At 37.1% G+C, this 22,697-nt stretch overlaps 3 protein-coding genes across 4 annotated transcripts; 1 reads left to right on the plus strand and 2 right to left on the minus strand.

Annotated features, from left to right (window-relative positions):
• Window positions 1-1,348: 1,348 nt before the first annotated feature.
• On the minus strand, window positions 1,349-5,059 carry LOC120265748. Of its 2 annotated transcripts, XM_039273710.1 has the most exons (6): window positions 4,842-5,059; window positions 4,143-4,201; window positions 3,971-4,052; window positions 2,661-3,162; window positions 2,355-2,580; window positions 1,349-1,679 (listed from the first exon to the last, which is right to left on the minus strand). In XM_039273710.1, the coding sequence occupies exons 4-6, from the start codon at window positions 3,153-3,155 to the stop codon at window positions 1,621-1,623; spliced, it is 780 nt and encodes a 259-aa protein (XP_039129644.1). In that variant the 5' UTR covers window positions 3,156-3,162; window positions 3,971-4,052; window positions 4,143-4,201; window positions 4,842-5,059; the 3' UTR covers window positions 1,349-1,620. The 2 variants fall into 2 exon arrangements, 1 of the variants encoding a protein (XP_039129644.1); XR_005537730.1 differs by lacking the exons at window positions 2,355-2,580; window positions 2,661-3,162.
• A 2,779-nt stretch (window positions 5,060-7,838) lies between these two features.
• On the plus strand, window positions 7,839-11,484 carry LOC120264796 (ADP-ribosylation factor GTPase-activating protein AGD7-like). The gene is made up of 3 exons (XM_039272640.1): window positions 7,839-8,760; window positions 10,260-10,349; window positions 10,828-11,484. Exons 1-3 carry the CDS (start codon window positions 7,978-7,980, stop codon window positions 11,302-11,304), a joined length of 1,350 nt encoding a protein of 449 aa, XP_039128574.1. The 5' UTR covers window positions 7,839-7,977; the 3' UTR covers window positions 11,305-11,484.
• A 205-nt stretch (window positions 11,485-11,689) lies between these two features.
• On the minus strand, window positions 11,690-14,644 carry LOC120264795 (cation/H(+) antiporter 20-like). The gene is given in 5 exon segments (XM_039272639.1): window positions 11,690-11,982; window positions 11,984-13,108; window positions 13,216-14,229; window positions 14,312-14,434; window positions 14,436-14,644. Coding segments are annotated over 5 exon segments (2,511 nt in total). The 5' UTR covers window positions 14,505-14,644; the 3' UTR covers window positions 11,690-11,802.
• Window positions 14,645-22,697: the final 8,053 nt, after the last annotated feature.

The following is a 22,697-nucleotide window of genomic DNA, read 5'->3' on the forward strand; positions in this document are numbered from 1 at the left end:
AGTGTTTGGTTTGATGTAAATTGTAGATTAAAATCACCATGTAAAGTAAGTGGTGAGATTACCCATTTTGCCAAAATTTTATATTTTTTATATATTTTTAATATTTCATTTAAAAATCTATTTTTATTTATTTAAATCTAATGTATTTATTTATTTAAATAGATTTATGTTAATGGATTTTTATCCATTTTATTTATTTAAATTAGTTATTCGATATACTAGAATTTAACTTACTAATACAACCATCATTTAGTGCTTATCACTTTAGCATACTCATTTCAAATTATGTTCATAAAACAAGATATAAACTCAAAAAATCATATTCAAGAACTCAACACGTTCATCAAACAAATTAGAAACTCAACAAACTAATTTCAACAACCAAAACCATTAAATTCACAACATGTTTATAAAACATGACATGGTTCAACAACACCATCAAATTCTCAACATGTTCCTCAAACAAGATATAAACTTAATAATAAATCATATTCTAGAAGTCAACATGTTCATCAAACAACAAACTAATTTCAACAACCAACACCATTAAATTCTCAACATGTTCATAAAACATGACATAGTTTAACAACACCAAACAATAGCAAAATACAAAATAAGACATGTCCACAAACTCAAAAACACGCAAAATAAGAAAATCATAACAGTAGACGATCTCAAACCCTCACCACCACGCCCCAACTGCCTAAGGAAACCATCCACCCAAAAGCATCGAAGGTCATGATCTTTGTTTATAAAAGCAGTTCCAGATTATTTTGGGCATTCAAATGATCATATGCTAAACCAAGGTCAGACTTATTGTAGTAGCCAATCAAAGTCATGACCTCATCATATAATCTTTTACTCAATTGTACACCTTTGTCCGTCTCTGCAGCACTTGCAAGCCTATCCAATCCAGTGGAGATTTTTTGCATGACTTCCAATTCTTGCTGCCTTAGACGCTTTATTCCCTTGTTAACTTCTTTGGTCTTCGAAGTGGATGTTGTTGGTGTTTCCGCCAAAGGAGGTTGTGATTGTGCAAAGTCCCAATCATTCAACCCTTGTGGAACATCGTCAGAATCCAATGTCGGCGGTGTTGATGGCATTTCCATGCGGACACCCAAACTCCTAGAGCTTTGAGAGCCTGTTCTTGCAAATGACCCTGTTGCTTGATCATTCCCACAAACGATAGCAATCTCTTCATAATCTTCAATAGGCTTATTGATGTAAATAGCTTCAGTAGGATGGGACTACATGAAAACAAACAAAGACAAGTAAATAGAGATAATGCACACAAATATCGATTGCAAAAAACCAACTTCGGTTTACCGTATGTACGTTTGGAATTCTTCAATACCCATAATGATTTTCTTCTCTGAATCATCCCACGAAACTCCACTTAAACTCTTAAGTTTTTTTATTATTAACCATATTTTTCTTACATGTCGGAGACGATTGATAACATGTGAATCACTCACATGCATGTTAAACCTCGTACTAACAGCCCTCGCAACTGCATTGATAGCAGTACTCTTGAAACCTTTGTCAGTTTTAAGACCAAGGTTTGCCTGCTCAACTAAGCATCTGAGCAAAAATGAGGTCATGATCGCTGTCCACCTAAAATTAGTTGGGCATCTCCTTCCAACACCTTCGCTTTCTTGGGTCATCTCTATTGAGTCCATCTATTACATATAAAAAAACAATAAGACAGTCTTGCAACAAATTAAAAAAAAAATACGACATTTCTATATAACAAATCAAATCTCCAACTGAACATTTTAAATACAAAAACAATTCTCTTGTTGCACATGGTCTACATGATTAAGTACAAAAACAATTCTACAACATACAAAGGAAAACACTATCTATTATTCCACATGGCCTCCACGATTGCATCACGTATTGCTAACCATTCTCTTGCTTCCTCACGTGCTTGGGATTGAGTTCTAACTTCTTGCACATTAGGTTCCCATTCTTCAACATCGGGTATATAAATATCATTGCCTCCTTGTAAAATATAATTGTGTAAAATACAACACGCAACCACAATATCTACTTGTGTTCGATATGGAAAGAATGGTCTAGATGTGAGAATTTTGAAGCGATTCTTCAAAGCTCCAAACGCACGTTCCACAGTAGTGCGCAAAGAAGAATGTCTATAATTAAATAGTTCCTTGTTATTTGATGGTGTGCGAGCACTAAATTCCTTAAGATGATAGCGGACACCCGAAATGGTGATATGAAACCCGCTTTTGTGGAATATCCCGCATCTACAAAGTAATACTTGCCTACATGGATAATTGTATTAGTTATTCCTTCAATATAATAATTTTAATTTTTGTCAAATAATAATATACCTTCGGGCACTATAAGTCCATCCTCTCTTTCTAAAGCATCACGTAGGACAAGTGCATCATGTGCTGAACCCTCCCACCCAGCTAGAACATATGTAAACCTTAATTCAAAGTCAACTGCGGCCAACACATTTTGAGTGGGATATGGTTTTCTTCCACGGAAACGAGCTACAATTTCTTTTCGAACGGATGCGTGGATATGTGTACCATCAAGCGCTCCTATGCAATCCTATTTATTAATGGACAAAAATATTACATATTGCATATAAGTCTGTTCACACAAAGTAGAGTAATTCAATATTTTCTTACCTTAAAATATGGCATAAACCTTGGATCATGTGTAATGACTGAACTAGTAGTTGTGCGGGGCGGTTGGATAAATTCACCCCGAAGCTCTCCTATGGCATACAATACATGTTTAAAATATCGGCTAATAGTTTCACCGGAAAGTAAAAAATTTACTCCAATCACCCTATTCCTCACTTTATGACCAAGAATATGAAGAAACATTGCCACTTGCTCTTCAACGCTTACATGTAGGGTATTGTACAGTAATCCTTTTGACTTCAATAAATCACATAACCCAAAAAATACAACTCTTTTCATCCTTAGCATTGCTATACTAGCCTCCTCGGATCCATGTATTATTCTTGAAATATAGTTTGTACGTTGTTGATCTCTATTGTAACATGGCTCTCGTGGCAAATTCAATCCTCTTCTCCTACTGTACCACTGTAATGCTATAATTGCAACAACGGTAGCAGCGGCAAGTACAATACTTTCATCATCAATTTGATTGTCCATTTACAATCTGAGTTTATATACAAAAAAAATCACTATAAACCAATGACCAATTTACATTGATATCACCAAAAAAACCACATAAGTATGACAAATTTAAATCATATTATTATACACATTAATATCACCTTCACCTTAAAGATTGAGTGATCTTTGTACTTTGTTTAACTATGATGCTTTTGAGGACTAGCTCATTCATTTTTTTTTTAAAAAAAAAGGAAAAAAAAAAAACATTGTTACATTAATCCTTAATAAGTGATCCAGTGAAGCATAATGTAATTAATATGAGATCAACAATGACTTGTCCTACAGCATCATTAAACAACCAAGGGGCAGAAGCATCAAAGAGTAATATCATGGCCACAGGAAGACGCGATAAATTTGGAGTAAATTGATTAAGCAGCATCTAAATTAGTTCTGTTTGATTGAATTAAATTCATCTTTGTGGTTTGACTTGACCAACACAATTTTTATTTTTAGGGTTTGTTTTTAGTTTTAACTTCACTAACTTGCTTTTGGTTCGGAATTGAAGATGCTACTTATCAAAAGAATATTTGGCAAGCACATCACCTTCCAAATTTTACGCTAAACATTTCAAAAACCTGTCCAAATTTTACCCAGCATTTTACAAGATAAACATAAGCTGAAAAAACCATCAAATGGCCATCAAATATAAGCAGGGCAAGAGGTTTAGCATCATGCCATCAAATGGCCAGAAACCATCAAATCATTACACAATCACTAGCTCATGCGCAAATATATATATATATATATATATATATAACAAGAACTAGTTTATAACAATGAAGATTTGTTACCTTTGGTCTTAGACGATGGTGCTTGGTGTAAACTATGATGAATGGATAAATGCCCAAGGAAACCACTAGACACAGCAGCAACCTGATAACCCATGAGTAGGAGTCATGCGAATAAGAGACAGTACCGAATGAAAACAGAACAGATAGCTAGGGATCATGAATGATCTAGTACCTCCTGGAAAGAGCAGGGTCTCTTCACGCAAGATATGTTTTTACGTCAGACAGGCCACTCTGCAGAGCAAGCCAGTGTTATCATTGAACTATTAAAAATTCGCAGAACAACAACCAAAAATTATCAGTGTGGACCTTTTCAAAGACAGATACAAAAGTTACAACTTGTAAGCAACATGGCACACATACCAATTCAAACTTAACGAGACGAGCATATCAATCCACTCCAAATAATAAAATTCATCAAAAAGTAACTCAGAAAGAGTAAATAAATAAACAAAGGCAACAGAAATAAAACAGAAAATGTCACTACTGCAAAAAAGATGTAGACAAAGCTGATAAATGGAGTTCTTCAAGAGGGCGTGAAATCAATAAGAAAACGGACCTTTTTTCCAATTTACAAACCTAAACAAGACAGTGAATAATAAATCAGATCACATCAGAGAAACAACAAAGCTTAGATTAGCCATAAGCCCCCCGTCGGCTGCATCTCCGGCATTCTCCCACTCCTCTCCGGCCGTCACTCCCGCAAGCGCCTCACCTCCGGCTAGATCCCAAACCCTAATTCTCGCTCGATTTTCTTTATCTAATGGTCTCATCTATTCCCAGCTAGGAAAAAGGACAAGATCACCGGACCATCTCCGGCGAAACCGTCACCGGAGCCAGTGAAGGAAATGGAGAAGAAGGGATCGGAACATACCTTGATGCCGGAGAAGAAGACACTCGCAATGCTGGCTATCGAGGAACCCCGGCGGCGATCTTGTGAGACACCACGTAGGCCGACGATAACACCGGAGATCCGACGATCCTCCGCCGATAGCCCTCGGGAATTGGTGCGCGATGAATCCTCGGGAGCCGTCGACCTTGATCTGAAGACGAGGTGCGCGATGAATCCCTAGATGTCGACTGCCGTTTGTGAATGAGAAGTTAATTGAAAACGTTTTGAGTGGTGACTTTAATAAAAAGTTAATTGAAAACATTTTGCTGCATTTGGACTTACGGCCAATTTGGCCGTAAGTCCAAATGCAGCAAAACAGCCCTTTTGCTGCACTTAGACTTACTGCACACATGTTTTCTCAGTAAACCAAACAACCCAACATAGCATTTTACCTGTAAAACAAATTACATCACATCTACTTACGGGTAACCAAACAGCCCCTAAGTGGTTACTGAAATGACAATTTCTCTCTCAACCAAACACATGGAAGTCAAGACTACCAACTAAAATTCACACTTCCTCCGAAGTGGTATTTTTAGACTTTCACCACTTTGGTCACTCATTTCCTAATCAAACATCCCCTTACGCTGAGGGTTTGTTTGTTTCTTTCATTTTTCTCTGAATATGTACTAAACTTGTTTTTTATTTCTTAATAGTGTAAACATTTTTTTATAAGTAAATTATTTTTTTTTTAACTATTCCATTTGTTGATAATTTTTCTTATATAGAGTACATAATCATAAGTTGGAATAAAAATATCAAAGCTATATACTCAATAAGGATTTTTTCTATATGACTATATTATAACAACATTTCTTTTTCCATTTTGCTTGCATTTTGCTCCAGGGAGGGACTATTTGTAGTTAACTTGGTATTTTGAGTTTTGGTTACTATACTATTTTCATATGGTATGAAAGCTAAGTTGTGAGATCTTGTCAAGTTATTTCTGCAGATCTTTTTCCCTAATTCCATAACCTTGGGTTCTCCCATTTGGTTTATAAGCTTCTTTAAGTTTGATAGAACTATATTCGCATCTGCAAGCTATTTTTTTGCAATCTCTAAATATGTAGTGTTCATATCTGTTAGTGCAAATGCACTTTTATTGGCATGATTTAACACCAAAACAAAGTGACGTGGCAATCACTATGATGTGACATGATGACATGGCAAGGAGTCGTGGATTGGAGGCAAATATCTTGAAGATCTTGGTGAAGCTATTTTTGGTATGTGTTACAACTTGAAGACAAAATTATACTAAGACCATATTTAGAGAGATTTGATTGGAGACTAAATATGGATGTAGCTTAATTGAAGAAATACTTATCAATAGTATGATTGAAGGCTATTGAAAGTATGATTTGAAGAATCTTAATAGGTATGATTGAAGAATATTAAGGGTATGATTGAAGACATGCCTATTGTTGATATGATTGGCATGATTGATTGAAGATTTATTCTTGGGAAGATAATGAAGGGCAAACTTGAATGAATTGAAGATTAAGTTTGGAAAGTTTTGTGAAGACGCACAAAAGCTTGCAAGGGGACTGCGTGGTGAGGAAGTGAGGAGGTAGGCTAGTTTCCGATAGTCGGGAATGGGAGATCGGGCTATACTGACTCGGACTAAGAATGACCTAGAGGTTAATATGTCTTAAGGTCATTTGCAGTAGAACTAGAACTCAATCAAGTCAGTAGTTAGGGCCATGTTGTAAGTTGTGTTATAGCAGGAGTTGCACAGCTAATTTTGGAAGGTTCTAAAGTTAATAGCCGCGGAGATTCTAAAAAAGATATGGACTATATTTGGGATGTTAAGGCGTCTATGTAAGCTACCTTACTCTGAGATTGGGTGTGACACTGGAGTTAGAGAGTGTGGGCACTAGACAATGTAGAGAAGGTATTGATCTTTATTTGTGAATGTGAGTGACAGAGTGTTTGTACTCATGTATTTTTACCTCTTTTAGTGGATTATTTATCTCCGGATTTGACCCCCCAGTTGTAGGATTGCTCATCTTAAAAAATATATATATATATATATATAAATCTAAAGAGAAAAATATAGAAATAGAGGTACAGATTCAGAATATTGTTACAATTACATAGATGAATTAGAAAATGAATACAAACGACAAACAATCGAGAAACAAATAAATTAGTTATTAAAAAAATTAGAAAAAAAACACTATACCAAAGCCTCTGAAAAATAACCAAATTAGACCATCTGTCCATAGCTATTCTAGACAGTCATAATGATCTGTATCAAAGAAACAGTAATATTTATATTATCAGTATAACATTAAAATCAAGAAATATAATTTTATTTTTTCAGTTATTATATAATAAATATTTTATACTATCAATCTCATTAAAAACAACAATCAATATTTTTTAGTTTTTTAAGATAAGCAATTAGATCTCTAAAAAAATAATAACTCTGCATAGAACCATTATTTATATTTCAAGACTTGTATAAATTTAGGCAGAATTAATGGGGTGGAGCCATGCACACAAAAGTGCTAAAATCATCAGAAGAATTTTAACAAAAACCAATTTACTAATAGACCACCTAGATAGTAGATAGTGTATTTAAATATCATTGGCCCAAACTACGGGATGATTAAAAAACAATTTACTCGTTAAAAGATGGTTTAAATAAAGATTCAACTCGGTAAACACTCAGCTCCAACCATAGCACACACCAACCCACTGTCCAAATGCTCACCGCACCGACCACGTTGGATCTCCATCAGCGATCATTCACGCCGAACAACATCTACAGAGACACAAAAAGACACCTCACCAATGAAAATAACAAACTCCTTCTGCTTCAGATAGAGCAATGTTCTATTTTCTGGTCATTTTTAGTGGTCCAAATAATTTCCCACAATAGAAAAGCATGAGGCATGAGGGCCTTATTAGTATTCTAATAAATATCAAGGACTTTATGGTAAATTCATCTGCCCATCGTGATACTTTTTCGGTTTTTTTTTGGTTTTTATTTCTCCTTCTCGGCTGTCGGCCAATCTCACCAAGCTCTCCGGCTCCCGGAGAAGTCCACGGATCTCTAGATCTAGGGTTTTTGTTGTTGTTATCCGTCGGAGATCTAGATCCGGGGCGGAGGTGGATGGCGGCGGCGACGGCAGCACGGCGGCTTAGGGAGCTGCAGGCACAGCCAGGGAACAAGACGTGCGTGGATTGCTCCCAAAAGAACCCGCAATGGGCTTCGGTGTCCTACGGCGTGTTCATGTGCCTCGAGTGCTCCGGCAAGCACCGTGGCCTCGGCGTGCACATCAGTTTCGTCCGCTCCGTCACCATGGACTCATGGTCTGAGATCCAGCTTAAGAAGATGGAGGCCGGAGGTAATGATCGCCTTAATGCCTTCCTCTCTGGTTATGGCATCGCCAAGGAGACCGACATCGTCACCAAGTACAACACCAATGCCGCTGGGGTGTATAGAGATCGGATCCAGGCGCTCGCAGAGGGTCGGGCATGGAGGGATCCTCCCGTTGTCAAAGAGACTGTAAAATCAGGTGGCAAGCCGCCGTTGAGCAGTAGCGGTGCGGCCAAGAATGGTGGATGGGATAGCTGGGATAACGATGATTTCCGGTCATCGGACATGAGGAGGAACCAGTCGGTTGGGGATTTTAGGGCAGGGACCGGGGGAGGTGGGAGTGGCGGGCAGCCATCGAGATCCAGATCCACGGAGGATATCTACACAAGGGCGCAGCTCGAGGCGTCGGCTGCTAATAAGGAGAGCTTCTTCTCCAGAAAGTTGGCGGAGAATAATTCACGACCTGAAGGAGTTCCACCCTCTCAAGGAGGGAAGTATGTTGGGTTTGGATCAACGCCGCCACCATCCGCACAGGGAAGCAGTTCGCAGGGCGATATGTTCTCTGTTGTTTCTCAGGTAAGAGTCTACATTTGTGAATATTTCACTTCCTTTTTAGAGATTTGATCTGCTTAATTATTAGTTGTGTGAATAGAAACTGGATTTCTGTGCCTGTTGAAATGTTTCCTGATCATCTGGATTTTTAGAACTTAATCTGGGCATTTAATTTGGTTATGCAAGTAGTTCATAAGTGGTTAAAATGATGGTACATGTGCATTGTTAAGTTCTACGTAGGAATTAGGTTTAAGGATGAACTTCTGAGGTAGGAATGGTGGCTCCTGTGGAAGAGAGGGATGATTTGGTGACTCGGAGGTGATAGGGATGAATATGAATAATGAATTATTCAGTTGTAGGTGTGCATTGTAACCAACTAGTTTCTCAAATTATGGTGAAGTCATAAGCTTTGAAGTCTGGAGTGGATAGAAAAGACATAAATGAATAGATCATAGTGTGGTTAAAATATAAACTATTGTCTTGACAAGCTTAGAAGAATTTATGGAACTGAAATTACCATGTAAAACTTGTACATTTCGTACTCCGTGATTGCGAAGTAAGATTATTCTAGTACCAAGTGTCATTGAAGCAATGATTTGACAGGTTCAGGGCATGAAGTGGATTCAATTACATGGTCAAGTATGTCTTTATAAGCCTACATGTTGACTATTATGGCCTGTGGAATATGTGAAGTTAGGGTCACAATAAGCTTACTTATATATATAAATGTATATTTATTTATTTATTATAATATATATAGATATATAGATATATCTATATATCTATATATTCGGGTGAATGGACAATACCTAAATCTGGACCAGTTGTTGAAGGGATTTATAATCTGATTGTCGATGGATGAAAAAGACATAGTTTTCTAATGAATTGAGTAGAAACAGCGTTTGATGGATGAAATGAAAATTCAGAAGAAAAGGACTTGTTGAGTATTTGTAGTCATTTTACAAACGGCAAGCATATTTTTTTGTTTCATCAGTGAAATGCCCTATGGAACTATATTGACTCTATGAAGGGAGGTTTGTCATTGGTTACGACAAACATGTTTATCAAGCCATTTGTAATATGCACATGAAAGGTATTGGGACTGTTGGCAGAACATGTGCATATAACATCTAAGCTTTAAAGTATAAATTAGCATATGAGTTTGCACATCCTGTGAAAAAGTTTCAAAGACTCCATTATAGGCTACATGGAAGGCCTCTGCATTCCAATCTAAATGAAAGAACTAAAAATAACACTTATCTTGTTATAGCGTACATGGTAAAAGGACCATGTATGTTGTGGTATCTAACTAATATTTACCAAGGTAAAATGCAGTGAGTGAAGCAGGGGAACAAATATTTAAATTGAGTCTGCTTTGTTGAGAATTATCCCTACTTTATCTCTAGAAAACCTTTTTAGTTCTATCATGAAAAGTGATATGATTTTATTTATAAGCAAGTATATTTGTGCTCTCAATTTCATTGTTGAGTTAGCAGTGGGCTTAAACTCATGGATGTTTTCAGGGTTTTGGTCGACTATCCTTGGTTGCAGCTTCTGCTGCTCAGTCAGCTGCAAATGTTGTCCAAGCAGGCACGAAGGAGATAACATCTAAGGTACTTATATCTCCACAGTTTAATATTTTATAGAACTTGAACTTTTATTGCTTTGATTCATTGTGTGTGCCAACTGTTGTGGGCCTGTGATCATTACAGTTTGAATTCAACATCTTAAGCAATGTGATTGGTTTCCAATTCAGTAGGGCATGGTGTTCTAGATTTGCGGTTTGCAAACTGTACATTGGAGTACAGGGTAACTGTAGGGCCACAATTGGGAAAATTTAAGTAATTTGCCAAGAGCCGTGATTCTCTGAAATAGGAGTTTAGGTAGTCCGCATGTGATCAATTGAGGTTTCCTATTTGCCCTATTAGGTTTTGGGGCTTCATGAATTAATTTTAAATACTTTTCAAGGATTAAATGATAGTTTTTTTAGAAAGTTTAAAGACCAACCAAACTGAATCGACATTCACCTGATCTGTTCTTGAAAGTTAATATTGTGCCAAAGCCAAGTGGCCTGAATATTGTGAAATACAGGTGAAAGAGGGTGGCTATGATCATAAGGTGAATGAAACTGTAAATGTGGTGACTACCAAAACTACTGAAATTGGGCAGAAAACGTGGGGAATTATGAAAGGTGTGATGGCAATGGCCTCACAAAAGGTTGAAGAGTTCACCAAGGAAGGTTCTGACTGGAAAGGGAATGATTGGCAGCGGAATGAAACACAAAGAAACGGGCACTATCAGGAGTTTGGCCAGAACAGCAAGGGTTGGAATCCATCAGAAGAAGATACAATCAGACCCTACAATTCAGTCAGCTCCTGGGACGATTGGGGTGAGAAGGGAAAAGAAGAGCCAACCAAGAAGAGCTCACAAGGTGTAGACAGCTGGGCAGGCTGGGATGATGCAAAAGAAGAAGGAAATGATTACTACACCCATAGCTCGTCTAACAACAAGGGTGTCACTCATAATGGTAAAACAGGTTCCTTGTGGACAGAAGGTGGCTTCCTTTAATTGTAATTGCTTCAGTTTTTTTGGTTATTTTGGTCATCTTATTATATAGATATATGAAAATGTTGAAGGATTTTGAGTTTCGCTCTTAAATATTTGTTCTGTATCACGTCTGTATCAGTATGACAGTAATCTTATCTTGCAACTTAATAACTGTTAATTAAATCTATTCATTTGAGCTTATATGTTTGTTTGTAATTTGTATTGCTTCTATTCCTATATCTAATGTTCTTCTAGTGCTTTTTAATAATAGGTCCATGTTGCCTTGTACGGTTCATGTAAAGTATACAGTCAAATGTGTTAGGAAAGATATTACCATCAAGATTCAGATTACAACTTTAATGCACAATTTTTTAATTTATCATGCTACTCTGATAAGACATAAATATACATTGTAAGCTGTAACCTTAATCTGATACCTGATTGGCCACAATTATACTCCACGAATACAAAGATACATACTGTACTGCCTGTACATACACAAGCACGCACTCTAAATACCTACGATTGGCCACTTGTGACCTCGTGCTCACCACTGTGCGCGTCGACGGTGACATCATCTCCATGCATGACCAAAGACACCGGCGTCTCCTCCGAGTGCACAACATCATGTTGCTGCACCACAAGCACCGAACAAACCACTCCATTGTTCGACGACGCCAAAGCATCCCCAATTGGCCCCTAACTCCGCATGCTCCGCCGTTCTCCCCGCCAACTCCGCCACCATCGCCGACGGAAACCTCCCTTTCCCCACCACTATCAGCTCATACTCTTTACTCCTCCCCAGTCCCAGCACCGCTTCCACTACGTTCCTCGCCAGCCTCTCCTCGTACCTCACCGCTCCTTCTGTTCTCCTCGTGAACTCCTCCACCGCCGCATCATCCAGCTCCTTTTCTCTCTCGTGATCCATACCATCCACTGCCGTCGAGAAGGTGTATCTCTTCTCCGTGCTCTTCAACGGCGACGGACGAAGCTTAACAGCAGGCTCTCCATCTGTGACAAACCTCACTGCCGTGACTGTCACACCGGGATGCTCCGCCATCCTTCCGGCCAGTTCCAGTGCTTCTCTGTCATCTGGACCACCAAAGAACACAACACACACTCCATGCGCCACCTCCGCTGGCCCCACCTGTCTCTCCCCACCGAACCCACGGTCCACCAACACAGCCACTGTACACGTCGCCTCCTTCAAAACCCTCTGGTTCACAGCTCTCCACACTGGCCCAGCGTTCTCCATCCCGGCATCTTCTCCGGCCGCACGGTGCTTGTGAAACGGCATCACCACCAACGCCGCCCGTTTGTTTTCAGCCACGTTGCACACGTCCTCATGCATGGTCGGCATCGCTGACACAGCCGTCATGGGTCGGACCCGGACTCGGCCAAGGGACCCATAAGCCTGGAACGCCAAACCGATTTGGTCACGAGATGCACGGCGAGGGTTATTGAACGGAATCCCGTTCCGGCTTTCACGATGAGCCATGATGATAGATGATGACCGTTCAGTGAGCTCAACGAGATGGAGAATGTAAAGCTTGAGAGGAGATTTCTTAGTGCCACCACGAATGGTCTCAACGAGGTTAATGATTGAAGGGACATCCCGGTGACCATGGACACATGCAAGCACCCTTAACTCTTTGGGGTCCTTGAAGAAGGACGACGACGAAGAAGCACACGAGAGCTTGCCGGACTTGTCCTGTTGGTTGTAGTGCCGTGCCGGCTTATACACCGCCATCACCGCCGGCGTCGTTATGAACGTCGTGACTATCGCCATTAACACCATTATAGCAAACGTCTCCTCGTTTAGCACCTAATCATATATCACCCATGCAATAAACCAATTAATACATAAATAAAGATTTATATATATATATATATATATACATAAGCGAAGGACGTTTCATATATAGTACTGACTTTTCTCTCTTTACCGATGTTGAGGACGATGAGTTCAACGAGACCTTTAGTATTCATAAGAACTCCTAAAGCGAAAGCCTCATTCAGCGGCAACTTGCATGCAAGGGCGACAGCAAACGTGCCGATGATCTTTCCGGCGCAAGCAGTGGAGATGACTAGAGCAAGTAGACCCCAAGCCCTGCCTCCGTTTATAGATGCGACGTTTGTTTTGAGTCCACTGGATGCAAAGTAGAGCGGTAGAAGCAAAATAGAGATGAAATCTTCTATTCTCTCAATCAACCTTCCGGCGAAGTCTCCTTCTTTGGGCACTGTCAAACCGAAGATGAATGCTCCGAAGATGGCGTGAATCCCAATAAGATCCGTCAAGAAACCAGAGACCAGCACCGCCATCAGTGTCAAACATATCCACATCTCACTCCCTCCGCCTTGCCCGTCAGCACGTCTCGCCACCCATGACATCAATGGACGCACTAACACCATCTGCACGGCGACAAACGCCGCCCCAGTGAGCAAAACCCACACGGGCATCAACGGGCTCTTGTGGTGTTCCCCGCCGGAGAGAGCAACGGCCAGAGCAAGGAGAATCCAGGCAGCAACATCGTTGAACGCCGCGGCGGCCATGGCTGTCTCACCGAGAGGTGTCGTAAGGAGTTTAAGCTCGGCCAGAATCCGGGCGAGCACTGGGAAAGCAGTTATGGATAGAGCAACGCCCATGAAAACAAGGAACGGCGCGTAACTCGCCGCTTCAGCTCCGGGAACGGTGCTACGGAAAACGAAGGCGACGCCAACGCCACAAGCGAAGGGGAGAGATATGCCAGCCATGGCAATGGATAAAGCTCGGCGACCACTTCGTTTTATGGAACGGAGATCAAGCTCAAGCCCAACGAGAAACAGGAAATAGACAAGTCCAAGACTCGCCACCGTCTCCAGCGTCATCATGCTCCATGAAGGAAATATCCTGGCTTTAAAAGCTTCAATCCTTCCCAGAGCTGAAGGTCCTAACAAGATCCCTCCCTGCAAACAAATCCATTACTAAACAAAGCTAAAGATGAAGATGAAGATGAAGATGAAGATGAAGATGAAGAGAGAGACGTACAACGATCTCGGCGATGACGTTGGGTTGGCGGAGAGGTTTGAGAAGGAGAGAAAGAGAGCGGCTGACTATAAGAACAAGGATGATCTGGATGATGAGAAGAGGAAAGGAGAAGTGGAGTGGGTTTGTCACCTTGCCAAGCTCCATTAGATGATGTTTTGATGCTGCTCGTCATGTTCGTTGACGTCGCCGCCATGGTTACTTGCCTTCTTCTTCTTCTTCTTCTTCTTCTTCTTCTCTTTGGTTTTTTCTTTGAATGGTTGGATGTAGAGAAATGGAGAGGCTCGTGAGAGCATTTATAAGAAAAGAGGAAGAAGATGGAGATAGAGAGAGCAAGAGGTGGAGCTGGAGATGGAGCCATGGAGGTGGTGGTAGTGGTGGTTGAAGAAAGTGAAAAAAAGATGAAGGGTTACATTGCACGTGTCACTTGGACACTCCAAGGGAGTTTTTAAATATTTATCATATTTAAATTTTTTTTAATATTAAATATAGTATTAATAATTAAATCATTTTAAGGATTAATGATTGATAGGATCTTACAAACCTAAAGAATGGATTAATTTTTTAAAAAGTCACTCAACTTTGTCTTATTTTCAATTTAGTCATTCAACTTCAAAATGTACCAAAGTGATCACTCAAGTTACAAAAATCAAATTAAGTTATTGAGTTGGCAAAACAACTTGACACCTCAGCCCAATCTTGGTCTCCTTCTTTTCTGATTCTTCTTCTATTGCCCCAATGAAGATGACGGTGATGAAGTTCTATTCTCCACGTATCTTTCTTCCATTTCTTCATCGCTCGACCTCATCCTCACCCCTAGCAACCGATCTCACTCCGATGAGATGGTATGAGTATTCTCTTCGGATGATGTTTTCTATAGAAGCCTAATTCGCCGAACTGGCATCACCTACGACTCCGTCCAGTATCTAGTCGAGGCAGAGGAAAGAGGGCTCGCTCCTGCTCATCGTCGTTGTACCGATCTAGTCGTTGGAATGAAGATGAAAAGGGTAGAGAAACTTTGATCACCAGATCAGAAAATCTCCAGAACAATGACAAGAAATAGAGGGTAGAGAAGAAGAATCGGAGGGGAAGAAGAAGAAGAAAATGGCTAAGGTGTCTATTGTTTTGTTGACTCAACAATTTAATTTGACGTGGACAAGCCACATAAGCTTGATGATGTGGACATAGTCGCTGACTCAACTGCCACATAGGCTATTGGGCGCCGAAAAATCTCGGGTGACTGTCCGGTGAGAGTTTTTTGTAACTTGAGTGATCACTTTGATACATTTTGAAGTTGGATGACTAAAGTGAAAATAAGGCAAAGTTTAGTGATTTTTCAATAAATTAATCCCCTAAAGAATGTTAAAAAATTTTATTATATAAAGTTATTTAATTATAGTGTTAAAAGTTTATATTATATATATACAATATTGTCATCATCTTTAAAATGATAAAAACTCCATTATGGAGTCAGGGATTTTTTTTTTTTTTTAACAAAGTGGATGAGTCCTAAACAGAATTTTCTTATATTACATGTAGATATTTTATTTTTTTTTAATAAAATAGATAAACCACAAATTCATTAGGACTAGACAACAAAGCAAACCCAAAAGAATCCAATTTCTTCTATTGAAATTTTGAAAAAATAATCAAATCATATTTTCTAATTTAATTAAACTGAATTTTAACGGTACTTTTATTTATATCAAATAAAGTAAATTTTAAACTCAAGCTTGCATAAGATAGTGAGAAAGACAACAAATGATGTGCCACAAGAGAGTTAAAATCCAAAATATATATTTTGATTAAAAATTTAAAATAACATAAATAATATATTTATAAATTATTTATTCTTTCAATAAAAAATAGATAAATCGTGTTGATTAAATAAAATGCTGTAAAAAAAGTACAAATAAGACATGGATCATGGATGTAAATGAATTAGGAAAAGAGTTACAGTTTACCAAGTGTAGAAAAAATATATATATATATATATATATATATATATATATATATGACTGAGCGAATGACAAAAAGAAACAAAAAGCGGGATTTGAACATTAAATAAATTGAAAAAAATTCATAGTTGAGTAGGCAATAAACCCATTCCTTCAAACCCTCCAATCAAGCACCCCTAAAGAAAAATAAATTCAACTAAATGGCAATCACGCGGCATAATGGTGATTTCCATTGATGCCTATTAATATATATATATATATACACACACACACATGTAGTAGTTTTTGTCTTTTTACTTGTCATATTTTTATCTAATTTATATTAATTAAAAAAATTATTAAAATTAGTTGATCATCTATATTTTATAAAAAAATTTATTATTTTTTTAAAATTACCCTCTATTTAAAATTCGACTAGTAAAATATATAATTTAATAGTTAGTTGATAGTGATTTATTAAAGATTATATAAATATATTAAATTAAAAGATAAATTTAAAAAAATTATTTAATATAGTATAAAATTTCTAATGTGATAAATAAAAAAAACTAAGATTTGTGATAAATAAAAATAAATATTGCCAACGCCTTTTGGGTCAATTGGCATATGGTCCCTTGCATAAAGTGTTGGGGAGGACCCGGGATCGAACCTCATAGCCTACGCAAGGTGAGGGCACGTGGATCGGCGTTGAAGTTTTGCTCTCCATACGTGCATATCTTTGAGTTTTGGTGTTTATCGTCTTTTTCAAAAAAAAAAAAAAATAAATAGGAGTATAATATTTGTGCGCGGATGATGACCATAATTATAATGGTGAATGAAAACAAGTGCAATATTATTTAAGAAGAAACCCTAGAAACACCTAAAGAGAAACTCCCTGATGACTTCATGTGATGTCTTTTCCAAGTAATTGAGTGTCACTTAAGTTTCTGGCTACTATGTTAAAAAAAAAAAAAGTTGTAGTTACTAATCACTGTCGTCAGCTATTTTTGTGGTTGATATTTAAGTCGTGTATGCCACTCATTATTTAACAATTGTGCATTACTTGAATATTTAATGTGATTTATAAGAAAAAAGTTTAAGTTTTTTAACAAATATATTTATTTAAAATCTTAAGAATCGGGTATAACTCATCAACTTTCACATTGTTTGTGTTTCGGAGAAGACTTAAATTTAAGTCTTTTCTGGCACATTTGAGTCACTGTTTTTCAATAATTGCATGGAGATTTAAGTTTTAGATTTATTTTTTTCATAATCTTTATTAAAGTACTTGTTACCTATTTATTGAAAAAAAACATTAATTAGTCATGTCACATTTGCTTCTTTTTTTCCTTAGTTTAAATTATCTTTGAAAAAGAGTTATAATGATTGTTTAGAATTGTGGTATTTGAAATTCTGAATTAAAGTATATATATTGTTTTGGTTTGAGGCTGAGGTTTATTTTTTAATGTAATGATGGATCTAAAAAATTTTAAAATCAATAATGATATAAAAACCACTTTTCATTTGATGTTCATTTGTGAAACTTTCCTCCACGTGAACAAACATTGAAATGGTCCCCCCAAAAAAAATATATGAAGCAAACAAACATTGAAATGGTCCCTTTATTTTTAAATATAAGATTATTTTTTTTTCAATCATATATTATGTATATATAGTGTATTCAATATTTTGAAAACAAATAGAAATAAACTTGAGATTAAAGTACATATATGCATATATTTTGTTCGTATACATCTTCTAATGTTATTAGTTAACTTCTTTATATTTAATTCATTTTTGTGGGTCACATATTTAATTTATTTTTTAGTTCTTAACATAAATCTTACTATGTTTTTTTCAAAATAAATAAATACATAAATCTTTCTATGTTATTATTTTTATTTTCTCAAATGGATAGATCACGAACCAAATAATCAAATTAAAGTAAATTGTCATTAGTCATGTGATTGCAAAGTCTCTTTTGGGTGTAAAGATAAACCACAGAGCACCAATTATTTTATATATATATATATATATATATATGCCTATTTGCTCATTTACAAATTTTTTAATAAAAATGGGTAAACCACTTATCTATTAAAAAAGAATAATATGAATAAAATGGTATGTCATTCCTTCATTGTGGAGACGAACTATGAGATAGTGCGACTACTACAAAAACTTAACAAAATATAGAATAACAATCAAGTTGAAGAAAACACAATACAAGAGTGGAAGTAAACATGGTAGTGATGAGATAAGAGATTAGTCGGAACCAACCAGTATCAATCAATGTTCACCATAATGAGAATTACAGATTTTTTCCACCATTGCCATTGAATCTTTAAACTTGATTTACTTTGCTTTAAAAACTGTAAAAAATTATAATAGAAACATGTGATTGATGATAAGAAAGAAGCAATTTGGCATTAAATATGCACATAGGCCGGCCGCTAATTTTGCTACCGGTGTCAAATGGGCCGTGCCGGCCAAGGCCTGGCACGAGTTGGGCCGTGCTTGGCCCAAGCATGGGGCTACAGTACTGTGGTCGGGCCAGGCCCGGCCCGCGGCATGTGGTCCGCTGCCGGCCAACATGGCCCGACACACTAGATGCAAGTTATTTCTTTTTTTTTATATATAATTTTTATTTTTTTAGTTAATAAGGCTTTTAGTTCTAAGTTTTTGAATTTAGGATATTTTTTTTATATTTTTGGGTTTAAAATAAAAAATATAAATATAATGTAACCGGGCCGGGCCACGTGCTGGGTCGACCATAGTGGCTGGCGGGCCATGCCGGCCCGGGATGATTTCTAGACGGGCCGTGTTGGCCCGAGAGTGTATAGTGCATGTGCTATAGTTGGCCCGGGCCGTGCCAGCCCGTTTCACACCACTAAATTTTGCATTATACATATATAAAGCATGATTATATTGTGTGTTATTTGAAGTGTTTCATTGTACTAAAATATTTGAAATATTAATTACTTTTGAGATAAGGATAAAGATATACCAACTAAGAATCTCTTGTTGATTTTCCTTCATCATCAATTGGGATAAAGATTGGATTGTTTTTAATTTAAGGAACTTTAATTATGACAATAGATACTTTTTGAAGAAAAAAAATAAAATTATTATATTATAAAATGAATTTATTTTAATTTATAATTAAATAAAATCAATTTGAAACTTTTAAATTTAAATCATCATCATCATAGACTAATTTCAAGCTCTAGTCAAATTTGAGCATGAATTAACTAATTTTGCACCGTGCTAGAGATTGATCAATCCCAAGTTTTTAACTTATTTAGAAATTATATATTTATGTATTAAAAAAATAAATGAACAAAAAGTACCTCTCAATTTAAGGAATCTACACATGATCCACTTAAGCTTTAGTAATCCTACTTTTTCAACAATCCTTCCATCCACTAATATAGTTGGCTTATAATAGAAAATGACAGTAATGCCCCCACTCAGAGAAGTAAACTTTTAAAAATTTAGAATTTTAATTTTGGCTCGCAATCACATTAATTTGCATACTCTAAAATGTAATTAATTAATAAAATGGTTCATAGTTCAAGAAAAGCACTTGACACAAACATACATCTTCTTCGTGTCTTTATCAAAGATACCACAAGCCTTCCATCTGCCGAAATTTAATTTTTAAGGACCGTTTGGTCGATATGATAGCATATGGACGGATATGATATATGAACCAGGATAGGAGTTGTCACACCCACCCCTTCTACCGAGGTAAATGTGGCACCCATCAGTTAAAAATTCCTTTTTAGCTGAAGCACGACACCTCTCGGAAAACCAAATCGGACTTACAAATTACTGATTTACTAACTTTACACCAGCTGCGAGGGATTCAAATCGAAATCACAACAAATATAATAACTCAAATTTGTGAGATCAATGGCTCTGAGATCACGATACCAACAAATATAAAGAAAAGTATGGGACCCATCTGGGTCTTGGACTTAACCACGACTAGCTCTAAACTTGAGCGAGGCGATCTAGGGTCTTGCTCCTGCTGATTCTGAAAGACATTCAGGTTGGTCGGTAGTGGCTAATAATTTCAAATACTCAAATACGAGTATATATAAAGTATATAAATACCAACTTTTTCAAATAATTTTTCCAACTTTTTCCAAAATACCGGAATTCTAGCAAAATACGTTTTTAAAGAACTTTTGAAACATAAATTACATCACAGATCGATATCAAATCGATTTTCAGGAAAATCCAAATTGTTGTGAGATTGCCTCTAAAGCGGCAATTTGAGCTTAGCCCCTCATCATGACCCAAAATAACAAGTAATATAAAAACCATTCTCAATTCACTGACTGGAAAACTCTCCCCACTAATGGCCGTCGCGACTGGGTTTGGGAGCCCTTGAGGTCTTCAGTAACCTGGCGTTGGCCCAGCGGTCCCGTGTGGTGACTCGGGATCCCGATGTATCGTCGATCGGGGCTCTACGGCTCACGTCGATGCGGACGAAATCAGCAGCTCGGGTCCGCACGCCACCTCACAAGGCGGCGTGGGGGACCGCTCTGCGATGAGTCGGGCCTTAGCCGCCGTCGCCCATCAAACCAACATGTAAATGTAGACAATACAATCGTATAAATCGCATCACATGGTCGTATCCAGGGACAAGCATTCACATCGCGAAAATAAACATCATTTCCACGAGCCGATGTCGAAAGTATATGATCGTAAAACCCGGTGAAAATCAGGATCAGCGATACCAGTTTCCTGATTCGAGGAATGAAAACCAATTCCACTAAATATTGTCGGTAAAAAGCATTTTAAAAGCGCTCACATGATTTCCGAAAATCATTTCCAAATCAAAAGCATATATAACCGTCAAAAATAAATACATGAATTGAATAATTAAATCACGTATACATGTATTTTTCACTATTCATAAATATGTATAATTATCTGAGCCGATGTATCAATCGATTGTCGGGAACATCAACGGCAAGTAAATATACATATATTTTTAACCTTATCATAAATTAAACATGATAAAAAATGAAATACTTAAATAATTATTTCAAAATACTAGTTATTAAACAATTATTTCAAAATAATAATAATTAATCAATTAAATAATAGCCACTACCAACTCACACCGGTGTCCTTGGGTTCCTTGCTAGACACTGGAACTCGCTTCACGAGCTGAACAACACTATGAGAATAATAATATAAAAATAAATACTTCATTTTAAACCCAAAATAAAATACTATAAACGATAATAGACTCTCTATTGGGCCCACTCACTCCAATCGGTTAAAATCCAACCTTGCACGGTCAGCTGGCTTCAATTGCATTTAAAACCCGAAATTTTCAATTTAGAGCCGAAACACAGTTAAAGCCAAATCGAGACCAATCTCGATTCCATTGAGACCAAGCTCAATTGCACTGAGCCAAGCAATTCCACTGAGACCAAACTCAATCAAACTGAACCAGCTTGAACCAACTCAATTCTTATTCAAAAATCCATTGAGACCAACTTGGTTCAGTCCAAAACCATACCCAAAATCAACTGAACCAAAACCCAGCTAGCATCTCAACTTGATTTGATCAATGCCAGCTCAATCCGAAATCAACTCCACTCAACCAACTAAATCAATTCAACTTGGTTTGATCGAAATCAAATCAATTGGACTAACTCAACCCATTTCAATCCAGACAATCATCATTAACACGCTTAATCATCATAATCGTCGATTTAATTAACTAAACGAATTTTTAATCTCGATGCTACTGATGTAACTCTGATAGAAACTGAAAAAATCTCGTCCTCCCGTTTTAAACAAAATTGACTCAGAATCTGAGATTTTTCCAAACAACTGCAGTGTTAGTCATCGATCAATGATAAACGATGCTTTTACTGCATTTCAAAAGCCAAGTTTAAACTCATAAAAAGCAATTTAAGATTTAGCGTGGTTGCTCGAGTTCATTTCAACCAAAATATCATGCATTATTTCATTAAAATAAAACTCTTTACCAAGTACGAAAACGCTCCGTGACTTTCTCTAAGCGTTCTCAAACTCGAACTCCTTCGAGTACTCCCAGTTTTCCTTTTCATTTCGTTTTTCAGTTTTTAATCTCTCAAGGGTTCTTGTGGCGGTATGAATGAGAAGGAGATGAAGAGACTATCAACTCTAGATTTTTCTCCAACTTATGATTCAGCCGAAATTCAATTTCAGTCCCTGAAATATAATTTCTTACAAAAGAGTCCCTGAAAAACTCACAAATAGTCCCTGAATTATGAAATAGTATTCTCAAAAGGTCCTTTAAAATTATCAATGGTCCCTGAAGTATAACACAATATTTCAAAAAGGTCCCTACCGCCTTACCTTTCAGTCCTTGGTTTTCAGAAATATTTTATATCAATCCTTTTTCTATTACTCTTTAACCCAAAAATCTTTTTAAAAACTTT

Source organism: Dioscorea cayenensis, chromosome 7 (genome assembly GCF_009730915.1).
Source record: "Dioscorea cayenensis subsp. rotundata cultivar TDr96_F1 chromosome 7, TDr96_F1_v2_PseudoChromosome.rev07_lg8_w22 25.fasta, whole genome shotgun sequence".
Classification (NCBI taxonomy): Eukaryota; Viridiplantae; Streptophyta; class Magnoliopsida; order Dioscoreales; family Dioscoreaceae; genus Dioscorea; species Dioscorea cayenensis.